This window comes from Dipodomys ordii, unplaced genomic scaffold (genome assembly GCF_000151885.1).
Source record: "Dipodomys ordii isolate 6190 unplaced genomic scaffold, Dord_2.0 Scaffold62, whole genome shotgun sequence".
NCBI classification, from domain to species: domain Eukaryota; kingdom Metazoa; phylum Chordata; class Mammalia; order Rodentia; family Heteromyidae; genus Dipodomys; species Dipodomys ordii.
In genome coordinates this window covers 843,263-861,567 of record NW_012267278.1, presented here as the reverse complement: position 1 = coordinate 861,567, position 18,305 = coordinate 843,263, and the positions used below count along the sequence as shown (strand labels likewise).

General features: G+C 36.3%; 1 protein-coding gene and 1 pseudogene across 2 annotated transcripts in view; one reads left to right on the top strand and one right to left on the bottom strand.

The window, feature by feature from the left end:
• The window catches only part of Cdc40 (cell division cycle 40), a 45,514-nt gene that overhangs the window by 14,451 nt on the left and 12,758 nt on the right, over nucleotides 1-18,305 (top strand). For both annotated transcript variants that reach the window (XM_013022430.1, XM_013022431.1), the window contains exons 3-10: nucleotides 2,381-2,510; nucleotides 7,473-7,556; nucleotides 9,296-9,435; nucleotides 10,478-10,574; nucleotides 12,142-12,281; nucleotides 13,428-13,502; nucleotides 15,541-15,586; nucleotides 17,522-17,623. In XM_013022430.1, the coding sequence (XP_012877884.1) occupies nucleotides 2,381-2,510; nucleotides 7,473-7,556; nucleotides 9,296-9,435; nucleotides 10,478-10,574; nucleotides 12,142-12,281; nucleotides 13,428-13,502; nucleotides 15,541-15,586; nucleotides 17,522-17,623 (814 nt within the window). The remainder of the gene's footprint in view (nucleotides 1-2,380; nucleotides 2,511-7,472; nucleotides 7,557-9,295; nucleotides 9,436-10,477; nucleotides 10,575-12,141; nucleotides 12,282-13,427; nucleotides 13,503-15,540; nucleotides 15,587-17,521; nucleotides 17,624-18,305) is intronic.
• Nucleotides 12,582-12,821, bottom strand: LOC105990113 (annotated as a pseudogene).

Below are 18,305 nucleotides of genomic sequence, written 5' to 3'. Positions count from 1 at the left end.
TGTGTGTGTGTGTGTGTGTGTGTGTGTGTTATTTTGTAGTTTTGTTTTACCCATCCTGGGTGGTGTGTGTGTGTGTGTGTGTTGTAGTTTTGTTTTACCCATCCTGGGTGGGGTGTGTGTGTGTGTGTGTGTGTGTATTATTTTGTAGTTTTGTTTTACCCATCCTGGGGCTTAAACTCAGGGCCTGGGTGCTGTCCCTGAGCCTCTTTGTGCTCAAGACTTGATAAGAGTCTCATGTGGACTTTTCTGCGATCCTCAGATCTCAGTCTCCTGAGTAGGTAGGATAAGGCATGAGCCACCAGCAGGTAACTCAGGTTCATCTGTCTTGAAACAAGACTTCCTTCTTTTTTTCTTAGGCTGAATGCTTTTCCATTGTGTATGTGGGGAGGCGGGGGATAAACTGTATTTTCTGTATCAGTTGACACTTAGGTTGAGTCTGTATCTCACCTATTGTAAATAATCTTGAACTATACATAGGCGTATAGATGTCTCTGACGTGTATATAAACCTTGCAGATTGCTAGATCATATAGCAGTTCTATTTTTAATTTTCCAGAATGCTCCATAGTGTGTTGCCTGTACATTTCCACCAAACAATGTGGATGGATTCTTTTTCTCCTCATCCTTGCCAGCACTAATTATCTTTTGTCTTTTTGATGATAGCATTCTAACAGATATGAGATGATTATTCATGCTGATTTTAATGTTCATTTCTCTGAGATTAGTGATGTGTTTTTTTCCCATCTACTTATTCATAAGTCTTCTTTTTATTAGGTTTTCTGTCTCTCCTTTTTTTTTTTTTTTCAGTACTGGTATTTGAATTTAGAGCCTTAGACTTGCCAGGCAGGTGATTTACGATTTACATTATACCCCAGCTCTCTTGCTCTTATGTTTCAAAAATAGGGTCTCACTTTTGTCTGAGCTGACCTCTGCTGCATTCCTCTTATTTATACTTCCTATGTGGTTGAGGTCATAAGCACACACCACCATGCACAGCTCTTTATTGGTTAGAATAACAAATTCAGATTTATCAACATTTACAATGTTGATCTGGAGAAGATAGGGTACTTATTAGAAGAAAATCAGTAATTTACATTTGTGGCTCTAGAAATGTATCACAAAAAAAAGATTGTTCCTAATGATGCTGACCCAAGATGTTCTGATATTAAAATATTCTAGAAGTACAGTCGATTTTCCAGAGTTCAAGTAAGAAAAATTGTTATGCTCATTCTTTCCAAAGTGGAAAGCTCATTTTATTCATTTTAAAACAAAGATTGAACTTGTATTCTGGTACATCTGAATCTACATTTTTACAAGTTAGAGACTATGATTGTCTATTTGAGGAATGTTATGGTGTGAAAAGATGCTTGAGATTGTTCAACCTTGGTTCTATTAGTTGGTAAAACGTTTTTACCCCTTGGGCAGGTAAAATATATCATAGTTGGCTCTTTACTTTGTGTTATAAGAAGCAAAGTATCTAACTTTCTAGGAATTTTGCACAAACCATCTTAAGTAATATTTCAGAGATCTTTTTTTTTTGGGGGGGGGTCCGGTTGTGGGGCCTGAACTCTGGGCCTGGGTGCTGTCCCTCAGCTCTTCAGCTCAAGGCTAGCGCTCTACCACTTGAGCCACAGCACCACTTCCGACTTTTTTCTTTTTGCTTATGTGGTGCTGAGGAATCGAACCCAGGGCCTCATGCATGCAAGGCAAGCGTTCTACCACTGAGCCACCTTCCCAAACCAAAGCACTACAAACATATTGGCAATGATGGCACTGTTTGGTTCCATAATTCACAATGGGACTTTTCAAAGTTTCAAACACTTAATTTTACTGTCTTTTTTGTTATCCTGTGCCCCAACTAGGATTCTGATTAATCCTTTGTTCATTAATGCTTTCTATATGCTGTGCACTATGGTAGACATAGAAGATTCTGGTTCTCTACTTCTGACAAAGTCATAAGTAGTGGAGGAAAAAATGTTTTTTTAATTATATTTCAGTGCTTTTTTGGTAAAATATCACTAAATATCACCCAAATCATAATATAGAAAAATCCATAGTAATCCTCAATTAATCCAGGGCAATATTATCAACTTACTACAGTGATGTCACTTCAGTAGCCAATAAGCACATGTAGCTACAAGCTCTTAAAATAGGAGTCCTGTATAGGCTTGGGTGAGTGGGATGCTTTTATCTCTAGCTAAGGAATAATGTTCATCAGCATTGTCCAGTTGCAATAGACCATAGGAGCCTAGCAAGCTTCCATATAGGCTAATAAGCTCCCGTGATTTTGAATTGAAAATACATTATACAGTAATTTCAATAACTCTATCTTGCCTACAATGAGAACTTGTTTTTTTTTTTTCTCCTTTGTAACATCATAGTTTGGACCAGAAAATCCCTTTAGGACACAGCAAATGGCTGCCCCTAGAAATATGCTATCTGGATATGCTGAACCAGCTCATATCAATGATTTCATGTTCGAACAGCAAAGAAGAACTTTTGCTACATATGGTAAGATTATGATAAGCATTTGACTTAATTAGAAGTGTGATTTTTAAGTACAATAATCTATTTTACCTTCCAACTTTTAAAATTTATTAATCTTTCAATAATGGTAAATATATACCTTTTTATATATGTCTATAAATATTTATATAAATGGAAAGGTGAATTAATATTTCCAGCTACTATTTAAAATCCAATTATATTCTGTGTGCTGGAAATATACTCTATAGAGAGAACAGAGTATTTTCTGTCATTGAACTGCTTAATAAGCACTTGTGATTAAATGTCCCCCATAAAAGGATAGAATTAAGAGATTACATTTTTTTTATCTTATACTCTAGTTGATCTTACTCTGTTTCTCAAATCTTATCTCTGAAATATTTTCCCTTGACCACTAAAGGAACTCAGAAAATAGAATAGCAACAAATTCATGGGTAACATTATCATGTGCTACCAAAGGTGGGATTTAAAAAAAATTAATGTACTTGAAGGCTGGTCACATATTTGATTTAGTACATCTGGAGTGTGTGAATGTCACAGTTAATGCTGTATACTACTAAAAAACACAGAAGACTTCGTTGACACTTCCATGACACTTCCATTGTTTATGTAAGGATTCTCATTGTCTAAAATAATGTACAGCATAGAAAAATTAACATAGTTATATTATGAACTTATTTATTCTAGTGGATACTATAACAGACACTTAAGGAATGAGGCTTTTTCTAGACTTTAGAGGAGCATATGTAACAATTGAAGATAAAGTAAATAAAATAAATAAAGTAAATAAAGAAGATAAAATAAAACAAAAGGGAAAAAGTCTAATTATGTTTATTCTGATATCTTAGTTTACAGCAAAAATAAGCATTTACAATTTACAAAAAAAACCATACATTTACATTTGGCTTTTAGCCTTGAGTTTAGGAATTGGCTTATTTTACCAGGCCCAAAGAAACATAGGTCCCATGGTTTCCCTTATTTTTGCAATAACTAGTATATATCTACGACAAGAAGAATAGGTCAAAAGCTATGTACATATGACCATATAAGATGATGCTAAGCTAAATGAACCCCAAGATAGGGACACAAGTAGTTTTATCTTTCTTGCTGTTGTTTTAATGTATTTATAATGTACCATGTGATTTTTTTTGTTCTTTTTTATGTTCTTCCCCCATGGTATAACTCTTTTCTACTGGTTTGGGGAGGGGAAGTGAAATAACAGAACGCTGAAATAAGGATACAAGTTGACCCATTGTAACAATGAGATGTACAAACACTATGTTGAAAACAAACTTTACAACTTGGTGGGGGCAGGAGTTGGGGCAGTAGGGAGGTAAGGGATGGTAGGGGGAAAACAAAGAAGGAGGTAACAGTGCTTGATAGGAAATATACTCCTTACCTTACTCATGTAACTATAATCCCTCTGTACAGTATTTTTACAATTAAAAAATATACAAAGAAATAATTCCCCCCAAAATAAATTGGCTTATTTCAAAATAATAATAAAAAGAAATGCAGTTTTTTTTGCCTCTCCTAAAAGGAAGTGGTAAGCTCAGACATAGGGTGAACTACTTAGAAGAGTGAATGTGGAACTATACTATATTAAGCAACCTGGAATAAATGGAGAAGCCAGTTGAAAAACCAGCACAGTCATGGTGTGCCTCCTTGGTGATATTTCTTACAAATGAAGCAGCCTCAGATTTAATGCCTTTTCTGTTGTCTTTATGCTGAAATACTGAATAGTATAGCTCTGTTTGATCAGGTTATAACTTTCTATAGAGAATTCTTATTTTGACTTATATTTTATTCTGTCTTGTACTAAGGAGATAGCAGGTCAATTCAGTTTTACCAAGTGTCACGTTAATAACTCTTGGATATGGCTATTGGAATATAGATCAATTATTGGTCCTGTTTTCCTTCTTTTTTTTCTGTTTTTACCTCACCACCTTGGTACTAGAGATTGAACCTAGGGCCCTGTTCTTTTTATTTTAAGTGTGTAATAGTTTCAGTAAATGATTTCTGGAGGATTTTTATACTGTAGTACATTTGGTTTACTATAGAGCCCGCCTTAGAGTCCTTCTCAGTGAAGACAGCGTGATAGTTATGTCACTGGCTTCTGTGTGTGGTGCTTCTCTGTCACCACAGCCCCTCTGTGGTCCGTACGTTCTCCCTGGCTGCTACCTTTTCTATGTTTCCTAAATTCCTGTATGTTCTCTTGCTGGTTTCACTTGGGGCTTAGTGTGTTTTTTTTCCCCTGGTTCTACTTTTACTCAGAATCTTCTCTATACCAGTCTAGAACTAGAAAATAAAATGTCAGATAAATACCTTTAGTCTCACTATAGTCATTATTGACATATTGGAACTTCACTTTTACCAACTGGTCACACTTTAAAATTTTTAAAAAGTATGGTATCTCATAAGGAATAATTCTCCCAACTTGTTTTACCACTACTACATATGTATAAAAGCTTAATTCCTCTTCACCCAAGATCCAACAGGTTGTTTTCTCCTTTATTAGATATCCAAAATATTATTTCCATTTATTTTCATTTGATTTTTCTAGGCTACTAATGAGGGTGAAGGTCATTTTATATATTTGCTATCATTCCTTTGCAAATCCTTTATAGCTTGTCTTAGAACATTACTATTGATAGTCTTAAGTATAATAAAAATTATATAATTATAACTATTTAAATATTACTACTAGAAGTAAGACATTAACTCAATTAAAAAGGTAAAAGGGAAAATAAACTTCAGAAAGACAATATTTCAGAACTATCATGCAGATATATTTATTTATTTATTTGAGATATGGAACAAAACTATTTGGACTGGAATTCTATAGTGTAAGTTAGCTCTTAGGCTATCACTGGCATATTTGGAGTGAGATATACGGGCTAAATACTTAATTCTCTCTCTGTAAAAGGAAAATGATGGTGTCTACAATCACCTGGTATGGGAGGCAACAGAAGGGATGATAAAAGTGGAAGTAAAATATTTTCATGCAGAGGATATAAAACAGGAGAAAGGCATATATTCCTTTCCTCATGAGTCAGACTGGTCAGATGAACCAGGGAAGTGGTGCTGACAGACACAAGAAGGACCAGGCACCCATGCCCTTTTTTCTTTTTTTCCTTCAGCCAGCCCTCCAAATATAGCCCACAGTTCCACTTACATAGACCTAAATTTTCTTTCAAAGTTGAATTTACATTTTTGGTAAGTTTATATGATTGGGGGAGGAATTTATAATACAGGGTATGTTAGTCTGCATTTTATAAGCTTTATAAAAGTCTCATCTTTAAAAAATTATATACAGAGGGGCTGGGAAGGTGGCTCAGTGGTAGAGTGCTTGCCTTGCATGCATGAGGCCCTGGGTTCGATTCCTCAGCACCACATAAGCAAAAAGTAAAACACCAGAAGTGACGCTGTGGCTCAAGTGGTAAAGTGCTAGCCTTGAGCTGAAGAGCTGAGGGACAGCGCCCAAGCCCAGAGTTCAGGCCCCACGACTGAACCCCCCCAAAAAAAATTATATACAGAACACTATTCTGTACATCAAAGAAGTTAAATCTAAAATTAGTTATGGAATGTGAACCTATGATTTCAGAAATTCTACTCCAAAGCCCCTTTTCTGCCATCCACCTCTCCCCTTAGGCTAAGAACATATTCTAGGGGTTGGAGGCATGGCTCAGGTGGTAGGGTGCCAGCCAGTGAGCAAAAGTATCAGATACCAAGTTTGAGTTCCCAGATCTCCTCTTCCCAAAAAATAACACATATTTTAATGCTGAAAAAACATATGCAAATGAACTAATAGCCAGCTGGTTGGTTCTATTCTGGGATAGCACAAGGGTGAGCTGAACACCTACATCTTTAGCTGGTTTTAAATGTATGTTTCATGACAAATCTTTTGCTGTTCCCACAAAGAAATTCCCTTTAATCTTCATATGAAAAAAATGTCAAAGATACCTATTAGGACATGCCCTTTTAAAATATGGGCTAAGCTGAGTATACATGGCCGGCATCTGTAATCCTAGCTACCCAGGACTCTGAGATTTGAGAATTGAGGCTCAAATCTCCAGTTAACTACCAAAAAGCCAGAAGTAGAGCTGTTGCTCAAGTAGTAGAGCAGAGCGCTAGCCTTGGCTCAGGTACAGCTCCCAGGTTCTGAGTTCAAATCCCAGAACTGGCACAAAGAAAGAAAAACATAAAACAATTTTAAAATATGGGCTAGTACTTTTATGTGTTTTATGATTGTTCATAGATTGTAGGCCATTGACTAAAAAATGACCCGGTCCCAGTTGTGAACATGCTGGATTAATTTATTGTACTAATATATCCACTTGAGAGAAAAAGAAACTGATATGAGTTTATTTAGGTATACTCTCTTTCTCTGAGTTCCCCTGGACCACTGAAGAAAACATTTATATATGTAGTAACTTCTGTGAATGACTGGAAGAATACAATAGAATGTAGAATGATTTATGAAGTAAAAATGCATTATGTTTAAGACTAGAAGAACGACTCATCTTGCCAAGAATGTCGTTTTCAAAATAATAGTTACATTTCATATAATTGACTTCTTACCTTATTTCTTAATTTAATAATTAATAATATCCAAAAATGTAGCACCCATTACCAAAAGAAAAAAGGAAAGTTTCTAAGCCTTTGAACAAAATTTTGTCGATATTTGAAATCTGACTTTGTGTCTAGAAAGGCTCTTAATAATGTGTTATATCTACTTGTTAAATTCATCCTATAAGATATTTCTTATTTTGCTGAAGTTATCATGATTCATAACTGAAATTTGGGTTAGTTGATATAAATAGAAATGGAATTTAGAAAAGATGGATTGACCCTCAAAGAGACTGTTTTTGTAACAAGGAAGGAAAATGTGAAATGTATATATATAGTAATAAAGTGAATTGTAAATGAGAACATGGGGTCAGTCATTTGCACTTTTTCCTCTTCCAGGTTATGCATTAGACCCTTCATTAGATAATCACCAAGTATCTGCTAAATACATTGGCTCTGTAGAAGAGGCTGAAAAAAATCAAGGTAATTATTTAAAATAGTTCATTTTAAGTATGTTAATATTTAATATATGTACTATAATTAGTGTCTTAGAGTATCAGTAGAAGAAAAATATAGTGTAGTGTTATTATAGTTTAGAGTTTGCTTTTACTACCTAGCTATGCTGTCTTGCAAGGAAGAAGTAATATATATCTCTGGTTGTTTGAATACCTAATACTATGTAGGAATCCTTCAGTAAATTACAATTCATATATAAGTGGTTTTAGCAGATGATTTCTCAAGACTAAAAATTCAGGCTACATTTAGCACAGCAGAAAATTTTCATTTTGCATGTCTGTCAAGATTGTCTTCAGGTGGGGTAACAGTGGCTCATGCTTGTAATTCTAGTTATTCAGGATTGTGGTTTCCAGCCTGAGTAGGAAAGTCCATGACATTAATCTTTTCTTTCTTTTTTCTTCTTTTTTTTTTGGTTGGTCATGGGGCTTGAACTCTTGGCCTGGGTGCTGTCCCTGAGCTCTTCAGCTCAAGGCAAGCGCTCTACCACTTGAGCCACAGTGCCACGTCCAATTTTCTGGTGGTTAATTAGAGATAAGAGTCTCACCGAGTTTCCTGCCTGGGTTGGCTTTGAACCATGATCTTAGATCTCAGCCTTCTGAGTAGCTAGGATTGCAGGCATGAGCCACCAGCACCTACTTAACCACCAAAAAGCCAGAAAAGGAGCTATAGCTCAAGTCATAGAGCAAAGTATTATCCTTGAGCAAAATAAAAAGCTCAAGGATAGTGTGCAGGCCCTGAGTTCAAGAAAGATTATTTTTGAAAGGTTGTTTTGATAGCTCAGTCTGAATTTTTTTTTCTAAGATGTTCCTGCTTGAATCTTTATTTTTATTTTTATTTTTTGGGTAGGGGTTGGGGTAATCCTAGGACTTGAACTCAGGGGCTCTGTCTCTGAGCTTCTTTTGCTCAAGGCTAACACTTTACCACTGGAGCCACAGCCCCATTTCTGGCCTTTTTTTTTTTTTTTTAATGTATGTGGTACTGAGGAATGGAACCCAGGGCTTCATGCATGCTAGGCAATGAAGCCACATTCCCAGCCCCAATCTGAAGATTTTTTAAGTATATTTTTGCTCATGTTTATTTTGTACTTATTATACAAGAAGACAAAACATAATACTCAGTGCTAGCAAAACTCATGAGAACATTAGAATCCTACATATAAAAGCCACTAAACAAAGAACATGCTAGTTGCTCAGGGACCACCCTGTGTGAGTGAGCTCTCTTCTGTGTATGAGTTTGACTATTGTTGAGGAATTTTAACATGCTTTTGTTCTAACACAACAGCCTAAAGGAAACTGATTTCATTCTTTTTTTTCCTTTAAGTTAAACCACACTTAGTTAACTTTTGACCATGATACCTGTAACCCTTTCTTCTTGCAGTCTGAATATCTATCAATAGTATGCCACTTCTTAGTAATCAAGTAAAAAATCTCAAAATCATCATCTTTCTTCATTTCTTTACACAGTTTACACAAACTTTTCAAAACAGTGTAGTAAAGAAAGATTTTCCTCTCACACCCTCCCACTCCCCCAGCCAGGAGGTTGAATCCCTTTCTGTTCTAGCATGTTGGTATGTGTGGCAGATTTCATACATATTTTCTTTGGTGTAGAGTTTGAGCACTTCCACAGTTACCTTTCTTTTTATATGTGCTGATATTTCTAAAGAAACTACACATTTTTATATTTCCTCTTTGTTATTGCTAATACAGGTTTAACTGTCTTTGAAACTGGCCAGAAGAAAACAGAAAAGAGGAAAAAGTTCAAAGAAAATGATGCATCTAATATTGATGGTTTCTTGGGACCATGGGCAAAATATGTGGATGAAAAAGATGTAGCTAAACCTTCAGAAGTAAGCTTTGATGTTTTTCATTTGCAGTTCAGATGTACACTGTCTCTATGAAGCATATCCATACTAATAAACTTGAGATTTGCTTCGGGAACCAAGTGACTCATCAAAATTTCTCTGTTCTAGTTGACTGAGAAAATACAATAAAATATTGGTTTTCATTGCATTGTTTTTATTTGCCCTTTCTGTGCTTTGTTTTCTGTACTTTCAAAAATTAACTTAGAATCTTGAATATTTTAAAATAAAAATTAGTAATGCTCTTAAGCTACCATACTAGCTTTTGTTTTTACTTCATTCAGGCGGTAATTACAGAATCAGCTTTTCTGAGTTTACTTATTTTATTCATAAATTTCCAACTTTATGTTTTTTTTCAAAAAACAACTGTGAAGTTTATAAAGTAAAAGAAGACTTCACCTTTCCTTTCCTCCTGCTCCCTACATAACTACTGCTTCAAGAGTCAGCCATACTCTAGGTCCTGAGTGGACAAGATTAAGAAAAGCCTGTCCTCATGAGATAGATGCATGTGTTCTAACTGCTCCTTATATCTCTAGTACCTAGTTATGTGCACATGCCACTATTTCTTGTTATTATGAATATAGATTTACTACTCCTCCCATTTTCCCTCCCCAGTTCTTCCCAGAAACCTTGGTCATACTCCATGATTGTCATTTATATCTTCATGACTCAGTAAAAGCTGTTTGCTAAAGAACAACATCATGTACTAAAATTCAGTTCCTTTTTGGAACCAGCCTTTCTGATTGCCTTGTCTTTTCACTTGCACAACTAACATCACACATGTATGAACTTTATATAAAAATCAATTTAAAATATTATGCAGTATCTTAGGTGTGTAATGGCACTTTGGAATCTATGGGAGAGGTAATCAATCTAGGACTGGGAGAGCTAAGATTGTTACCTCAAAAGACACACTTGTAGCCATTGTTTCACAGAAATGTAGACCTCATTATAAAGAATTTATTATCAGCCTTGAACATGAGAGGGTTCTCAGACTTTAATTTTAACGTTCATACCTCCATTTTCTTAGGAAGAACAAAAAGAATTGGATGAAATTACAGCAAAGAGGCAGAAAAAAGGCAAACAGGAAGATGAGAAACCTGGGGAGGAGAAAACAATCCTACATGGTAAGATGAAATATTTTTTGTGTTTCTGCACTTTCATGAGAAACATTCATATTTTTCCTTCTCTGATCATAAAATACACTGTCATCTTCCATAAGGATATTAAGAATAATTATGGAGCAAGGGAAGATGTGACACTGTCCCAAAAGAATTTTACTCATTACCTGACTTATGTAACCATAACTCCTCTGTACATCACCTTTATAATAACAAAAAAATAAAAATTTAGAAAAGAATGTTTAACACTTCACAGCCCAAACACAGCATAGCAGCAGACTCTTTGTACTAATAAAGAACAAAAAGTAACATGATTAATGATAGCCACAAAAAAAATTCATTGTAGAGTTAGTGATTTTTTTTCCAGTAGTAGGATTTGAACTCAGAGCCTAGAACTTACTAGGCAGGTACTCTACACTTGAGTCATGCCCCAAGCCAGCTTTTCTTCCTTTTTATACTTTCTACATAACTAGAATGACAGGCATGTACCACCACACCCAGTTCTCATACTTACTTTGACTTTTGGAACAGGTATATATTCACCAAAATAAATTACAAATGTTCTAGAATGTACCCATTCATTAAGAATTACATTTAGGCTGGGTGCTGATGCCTCATATCTATAAGCTTAGCAATTTGAAGCCAGCCCAGACAGAAAAATGAGATTCTTACCTCCGATTATTCACCAAAGAACTTGAAATAGAGCTGTGGCTCAAGTGTTAAAGCAGTAGCCTTGAGCAAAAGAGCTAAGGATGGCACCCAGGCCCTCAATTCCAGCCCCAGTACTGGCTACACCCCCTCCCCCCAAAAAAGGGAAGAAAGGAAGGAGAGTTACATTTAGGAAATACATAATGACTACCTAAAACTGTAAAGAATAATTTGACAGCGAGAACTTTGCTTACTCTAATGTTTTGTCACGTCAAAGATATGGCTTCACAAGCTCCAGTTTTATGTCAAGGACTCTGTTTATTATTATTTTTATTATTATTATTATGACTGGTGCTTCCATTCATGACAGCAATAATAGCCACATGGCTTGCATACCCACCTTGCCAGACATGCTACTACATGCTGTATTCACACTGCAACCCAAGATACCCATATGACTGACTGTAAGGTTTATGGTAAGAATGGAAGAAGACCAATGAAAAGGAACCAGAAGAGCATAAAAGCAGAAACCCAGAGAAAAGAAGATATATTTTGTTATCCTTCTTATTCTGTTCTGCTTCTGATTCTCTACCAGTGACTCACAAGTAATTATATTGCAGTGAATTCTTTATTCTATATCACTGACGTGTAATTGTGTGTGAAAATTGTGAGAGAAAAATAGAGATCATATTTGAAAATCTAATACTGTCTGGTATTTTGGAATTCAAAATGCTACTTGTTAAATGATAGCAAGGATTTGGCCACTAAATTTCAGCTAACTCATGATCTTGACATCATCAGAGTGTTGTAACATAGTCTATTTTAATAAGGACACTTGCTCTATGATTGGAAAATTTGTTATCATTTTAAGAATGCAGATTTCCTAACTGTGGCTTACATTTCTTTCTTTACCTTCTTGTTTCAGTTAAAGAAATGTATGATTATCAAGGCAGGTCCTACCTTCACATACCTCAAGATGTTGGTGTTAACCTGAGGTCATCTGTACCACCTGAAAAGTGTTACCTTCCCAAAAAACAAATTCATGTGTGGTCTGGACACACAAAGGTAAGCAAGTTGGATGTTTCCATTTACTGTAAGGTTATAATAGTGGAGCCAATGTAATGTTTCAGTATGAGTGTGGTAAAGTATTTTTGGTAAAGACAGAAAAGTTAAGATAGAAAAGGAAAGTCATCATATTAAAGATAAACTTGAGTTAGGCTTTGGAGATACTTATCCATAACAGTCACTGATTAGTTGATCAGTTTTGGTTTGGTTTTTTTCGAGAAGCAAAAACTTCATTTTATTATAGTACAAGAGCTGTGAGCGATGAGGCGGTATAGATGTAGCAGGTACCTATTGCCCTGGTTAGCATCGTATGCCCGTTCTGATAGCCATGAATGTGCCAAAAGTGCCGCCACTCTGCATCATGGTTTTAAAAGTGCCACCTATCACCTCCCAGTCCCTCATTCCAATCCTGAGACAGGAGTAGGTGCCAAAGAACGCTCCGGCCACTATGCCCAAAGTGCAACCCATAACAAATCCCATCTTCACATGATAGAAGCAGCTGGGCAGTAACTGCCCATAGGGACACAAGGCCACCGGCATTTCGCCCTGGGCTTCAGTCACTCGGCGCCTTAATCAGTCTTCAAAAGCCATCTGATTGACCAGAACATAAGCATTCACACTTCCATGTTCTGCCCTTATTGTAGCCTACCCTTTTCCCACAAGTCTCTGCCACAGTGGGGCATCAAGTCAGTGTCAAGTCTCCTCATGAAGCCAAAGGAAGGCTGGAGATTAGATGACTCTTTCCACAATCTGAAGAGATATTTCAACTAATGCAGAAATAAGACACATGAAAATTTGAAATGTTAATATTCTTTTTCCTCCACACAATTCCAGTTGTTAATTTTCAGCTCTTTACGGAGAGCAAAGAAATTATGGAAAAGAAGGGAGAAACGTGAAGTATTAACAATTTGATCAACTCAGGATTCCTCTGGATGAGGAAGTCAAAATTAAAAGTTAAAAAAAATCTTCAAAAGCTTAATGTCAATAAAGCCTGCTGTTGGAATACTAATGAAGGCTATTCTGGGACATAATGCTTGGAGTGAAGAAAAATAGCAAATTAGGTTGCTTAAAATTTTCTGTCTTCCTTATTTTCAGTTCTAGTCAATATTTTAAATGTTTCTGGGTGATAATTGTACTTTTTTACAGGGAGTCAGTGCAGTCAGATTGTTTCCTCTCTCTGGCCATTTATTGCTGTCTTGTTCCATGGACTGTAAAATTAAGGTGAGTTGGCAGTAACAGAATGGGAGTGCTGTAGCGCTAGTACTTTGGTTAAATCTGTTCAGTTAATTATAAATAAATTTGAGGTTGTTAGGTAATTAGAGGCTAATTATTTTCTCTTAGGCCCTCTGAATACAGCTATTCATGAACAACTTCCAACCTTGTAGATTCAAATGTGGTTGTGTGGTCCATTTGGCTAGACTGTTTTTAAAGCTTAGACAACTGATTAGAATGTAATCCAATCACTTTGGCATTGGGCACATAAATATTTAATCACTAATAATGCATTTTTTATAGAGGTTTTAGATATGTAACTGAGTTCTTCACTGTTTAGAACTGTCTGGGGTAGATAGGACACATGGTAGAGACCCCAGTTTTTAGCACGTAGGCAGTGTAGTTCATCCTTTCTCTGCTGAACACTACAAGCACCAAGCAGTGTGACTGTTCCTGGCCTCTTTTCCCATTTCAGTAATCAATGAAGCCATGGCTTTACCTTCTGTTCAGCTGTAGGATATATGGTAGAAAAAACTTAGTTGGCAATCATATCAACTTGAAGCCCTGAAAAAAAAAAAATACTGAAAAAAATCTGAAAGCATAGTTCATATCTTTTTGTGTATTCTCTGCATCTAGATCATTATGATGGTTCAATAAATACCAACCCTATAATGTGCTCGTGGCTTGTAAGTTTTGATTGTTAAAGTCTTAGCCTTCCTAAATAATTAATGAATACTAGCAATATATAAAGGCAGTTCTTTCGATGACAACCATTTAGACATTTTTCACTAACAGAAACATTTTATCTCAATCTCTAATTGAGTCATTTTATAGTAAAATTTCTTATTTTCTTTCACTTGTATTTTATACATATGATGTTAAAATTACAATCTCTCTGACCAACTAAAAAAGTGTAGCGTTCAATTTCATTCACTTCTAGTATTTATTAAGTGCCTATAGTGCACAGGGGCTGAGGATAGAAATTATGAAGTCACTGTCCCAATCTGTTAGATGATCATTTTATTCTGGCATAAGTAGTGATTATACTGACAGGCCCGAGGTACAGGTAGATATTCTGGTTTCAAAGAGGAAGCATGCCTCGGCAGGAAGGCTAAGCAAACAGGGAAGAGTATTGTATGTTTGAGAATAGTGAGCATAATGAATCAGCATGATGTATGCTAAAACCTATAACAGTTTTGTGGTTGCCAGAGCATAAAATCGAAGGAACAAAGAATGATTGCAGCCATAGGCAAGGCGCCTGGTCCCAGAAAACCTTGCCTGGCCTGCTATGGGATCCAGGATTTGATCCAGTTGGCAGTAAGGGGCCAGGAATGATTTCAATTTCAGAACACTAGCAATATTGTCAAGGATTAGATTTGAGAAAATCTAGGAAAAAAAGCTCATTCTGCAGCTTCCCTTAACTATGGGATTATGAGATTATTATTTTAGTAGAAATTATTTCATGTAACTTCTGTTATACTTGTTACTTCAGAAAAGTATTTTTAAAAAGTCAGTATCAAGGGGCTGGGAAGGTGGCTCAGTGGTAGAGCACTTGCCTTGCATGCCTAAGGCCCTGGGTTCGATTCCTCAGCCCCACATAAGCAAAAAGAAAAAAAGCCGGAAGTGATGCTGTGGCTCAAGTGGTAGAGCGCTAGCCTTGAGCTGAAGAGCTGAGAGACAGCGCCCAGGCCCAGAGTTCAGGCCCCACGACTGGACCCAAAAAAAAAAAAAAAAAGTCAGTATCAAAATGTTAAATACATGGCAGAACCACCTGAATAAACTTGATCAGTAGTTAAATTCCCTTGATATTTTGATGTAAAGAACTATAGTATATGTGTTCCAAATAATATCACATAAACTGACACTGGTCAGCAATATTTAATAATTAAATCCCATGTATATACACAGATACAAACATAGCAAGCATACAATTATTGTTATTGATTACATACTTATTAAATTTAGTATCTCTGGGGCTAGGGGTATAGCTTAGCATGAATAACGTCCCCCCACATAACAGTTACATATGATTTTTTTTTTTCTCCAGCTATGGGAAGTTTATGGAGACCGGCGCTGTCTGCGAACATTTATTGGTAATTCTTTCTATCTCTAACTCTGTTTAGGGAAGGTTTTTTTCATGTAAGATAAAATCGTCTATCATAATTTTACTTCCCTGATAAGGAAAGTGCTCATAGTCTTAAGCTTAGTCTAAAAGGAGTAAATCTCCCCAGGTAGTGAGAACAGTGGAAGCAAAAGTGGTATGAGAAATCGTGCTGATTTTGGAGAATCTCCTTTGAGGCAGAACTGCCAGGACACGTATTCCAGGCAAAAGTGGAGAAACAGCAAGAGAGAAGCAAGAGTGTAAAGAACCCTTTGTGCCACTAATAAAGGGTTAGACTCTACCTCATGGCAGTGAGGAGTTATTACACAGCTCTTTCAGGAAAGTAGCATGATGGGAAGCTTACATAGAAAAACCTGGAAGGTGCTTTAATAGAATAAACTTGAAGAAAATGAATTAATTATTTCATTGGTATGGACTCTTACAAGGTAAGAATCTAAACCAAACCAACAGAGATAGAGAAGGAAGCATGTGAGTAATGAGAGGCAGGAATCTAGGGTAATCCTCAGGTGGCTTGGCTGGGTGAATGGTAGTGCTATTCACTGAGAAAGCCACGTGGGAAAATGGTGAGGTTTTAGACTCACTGGATCTCAACTGCTATGAGATGATGATGTAAAATTGTTCAGTAAACAATTGCTATTGTTCAGTAAACAATATCAAGCTTTGAAGCAAGGTTGGGAGTTGGCAGCTAACAAAAAAGGGATGAGACTGAGAAGACTCCTTAAAGAAAAGAACAGGGCCAAAGGGAAAATAGCCATGCAACAAACTAAATTTTTTCTGGTAGAAAAAGGTTTGTTGTGTAGTTACTCATTCCAAATTTAACTATACCACATTGAAACACTGGATTATAGTGGCTATGTTGAGATTAAAGTGGGACTCTGTCCTGCTGTGCTTTGCTAACATTTTAGGCTCTTCATGCAAATAAATATAGTCCAATAGCAAGGCTATTCGGTGGGGAATGAGATGTCTGTCAGATGTCATGAGCCTGATTCCCACCTGCCTCCCTGTTCCAGCAGATCATTTTCAATGGAAAATGGAAATTCTCCTAGTTTAGGAGATGATAGTAGCTATGAATGGGACTCCTGCTGGAGAAAAGGATGCTTAATGGTCATGGCACATACTTCTGACTGGAGTTCCATGCAGAGTGGGACATAGTTGACAATTTGTTCCATACTCATTTTGCATGCTTGTCTCATGTTTGGTCATGGGAGAGATAGTGAGAAATAGCAAAGTTTCTGCTTTTGTTTAGCCATGTGTGTTTGTCCCTAAAACTTTCTAGAGTTGATTGGACAGACAAGATTGATTTCCAAGTAAAGCATAATCAGCACCTTAAAGTTAATTTAGGGTCACAATACTATTGTATAACAAAATAGGATTCAATGTTTTCCAAAATGCTTACTGTCTGAAATATTACATCAGTTTCTATGAACTTAAGTAATGTGATCACAGAAATAGGCAACTATTGACTTCAGCCTACATTTTCCTGGACTTTAGATCTAGGTTTCTGTTTTCACTTCTAGCCAGGTGCAATCACAATTAATTTTCAAAATGTCAAAATTGGTCTATTATATCTCCACAAAAAGTATTTGCTAGTTAGTCATCAGTTGCCTACACTGCTTTTAAGAGATTGCCATGACAAGGATTTAAAAAATAGAAAAAAAAAATGTTTTCTTGGTTCTTACCAAAGTGGTATCTATCAAAATCATCCATGGAGCTTCTCAAAGGACGAAAAACAGCCACAGCCCACATCTATCTAATAACAGACTGTCAATAAATCAGGAGGTGGGGTTTTAGTGATGGTGAGTCATGGCTTTCCTTGGAACTACTGTTTAATGTTGTTTCTCTTTTATGGTTTCTATGAAGATGCAATACTTTATCTCACTGCCATTGCTGTTGTCTCTGCCTTTAGGTCACAGCAAAGCTGTTAGAGACATCTGCTTCAACACTGCAGGAACACAGTTTCTTAGTGCAGCCTATGACAGATATCTTAAACTCTGGGACACAGAGACAGGTAAGAATACACTGCTCTAGAGCATCTCTAATTTCTACATTAGTGTTTATACATGAGACAGGAAAAATGGTCTTCTGTGACAAAATGGTACCTTCTCACACCACTGACTATGGAGTTGAAACTCAGCTGTATAAGTAGGTCTTATTTCCACCCCTATATAATTTGCAAAGCAAACATTGATGCACAGCAAGTTTAAAATATCCTATAGACCATCTTCTGATTGATCTCTTTGTTTCCCTATGTCACTTAGCATGGTCCATTACACTTAATAGAAACAATAAATGTCTGAAGAGCAGGATTAAATTTAATTGCTCAAATTGATAATGTAGGTGTAAACTCACAGGGACCAGTTTTATGTGTGCATACCCATAACTGCATATTAGAAAACATTCCTGCTATCCTAGCATTCAAGAGACTGAGACAGGAAGAACGCAAATTTAGAGCAGCCTAGGCCACATGCCAATATGTGTCTAATATAACCAAACAAAAGAAAAAAATAATATATTTATTAGACATTATGCTAAGCATTTATATGTACTATGTCATTCAATCTTAATATAATTTCTTTTTTTTTTTGGTCGGCTGTGGGGCTTGAACTCTGGGCCTGGGTGCTGTCCCTCAGCTCTTCAGCTCAAGGTGAGCGCTCTACCACTTGAGCTACAGCGCCACTTCCGGTTTTTCT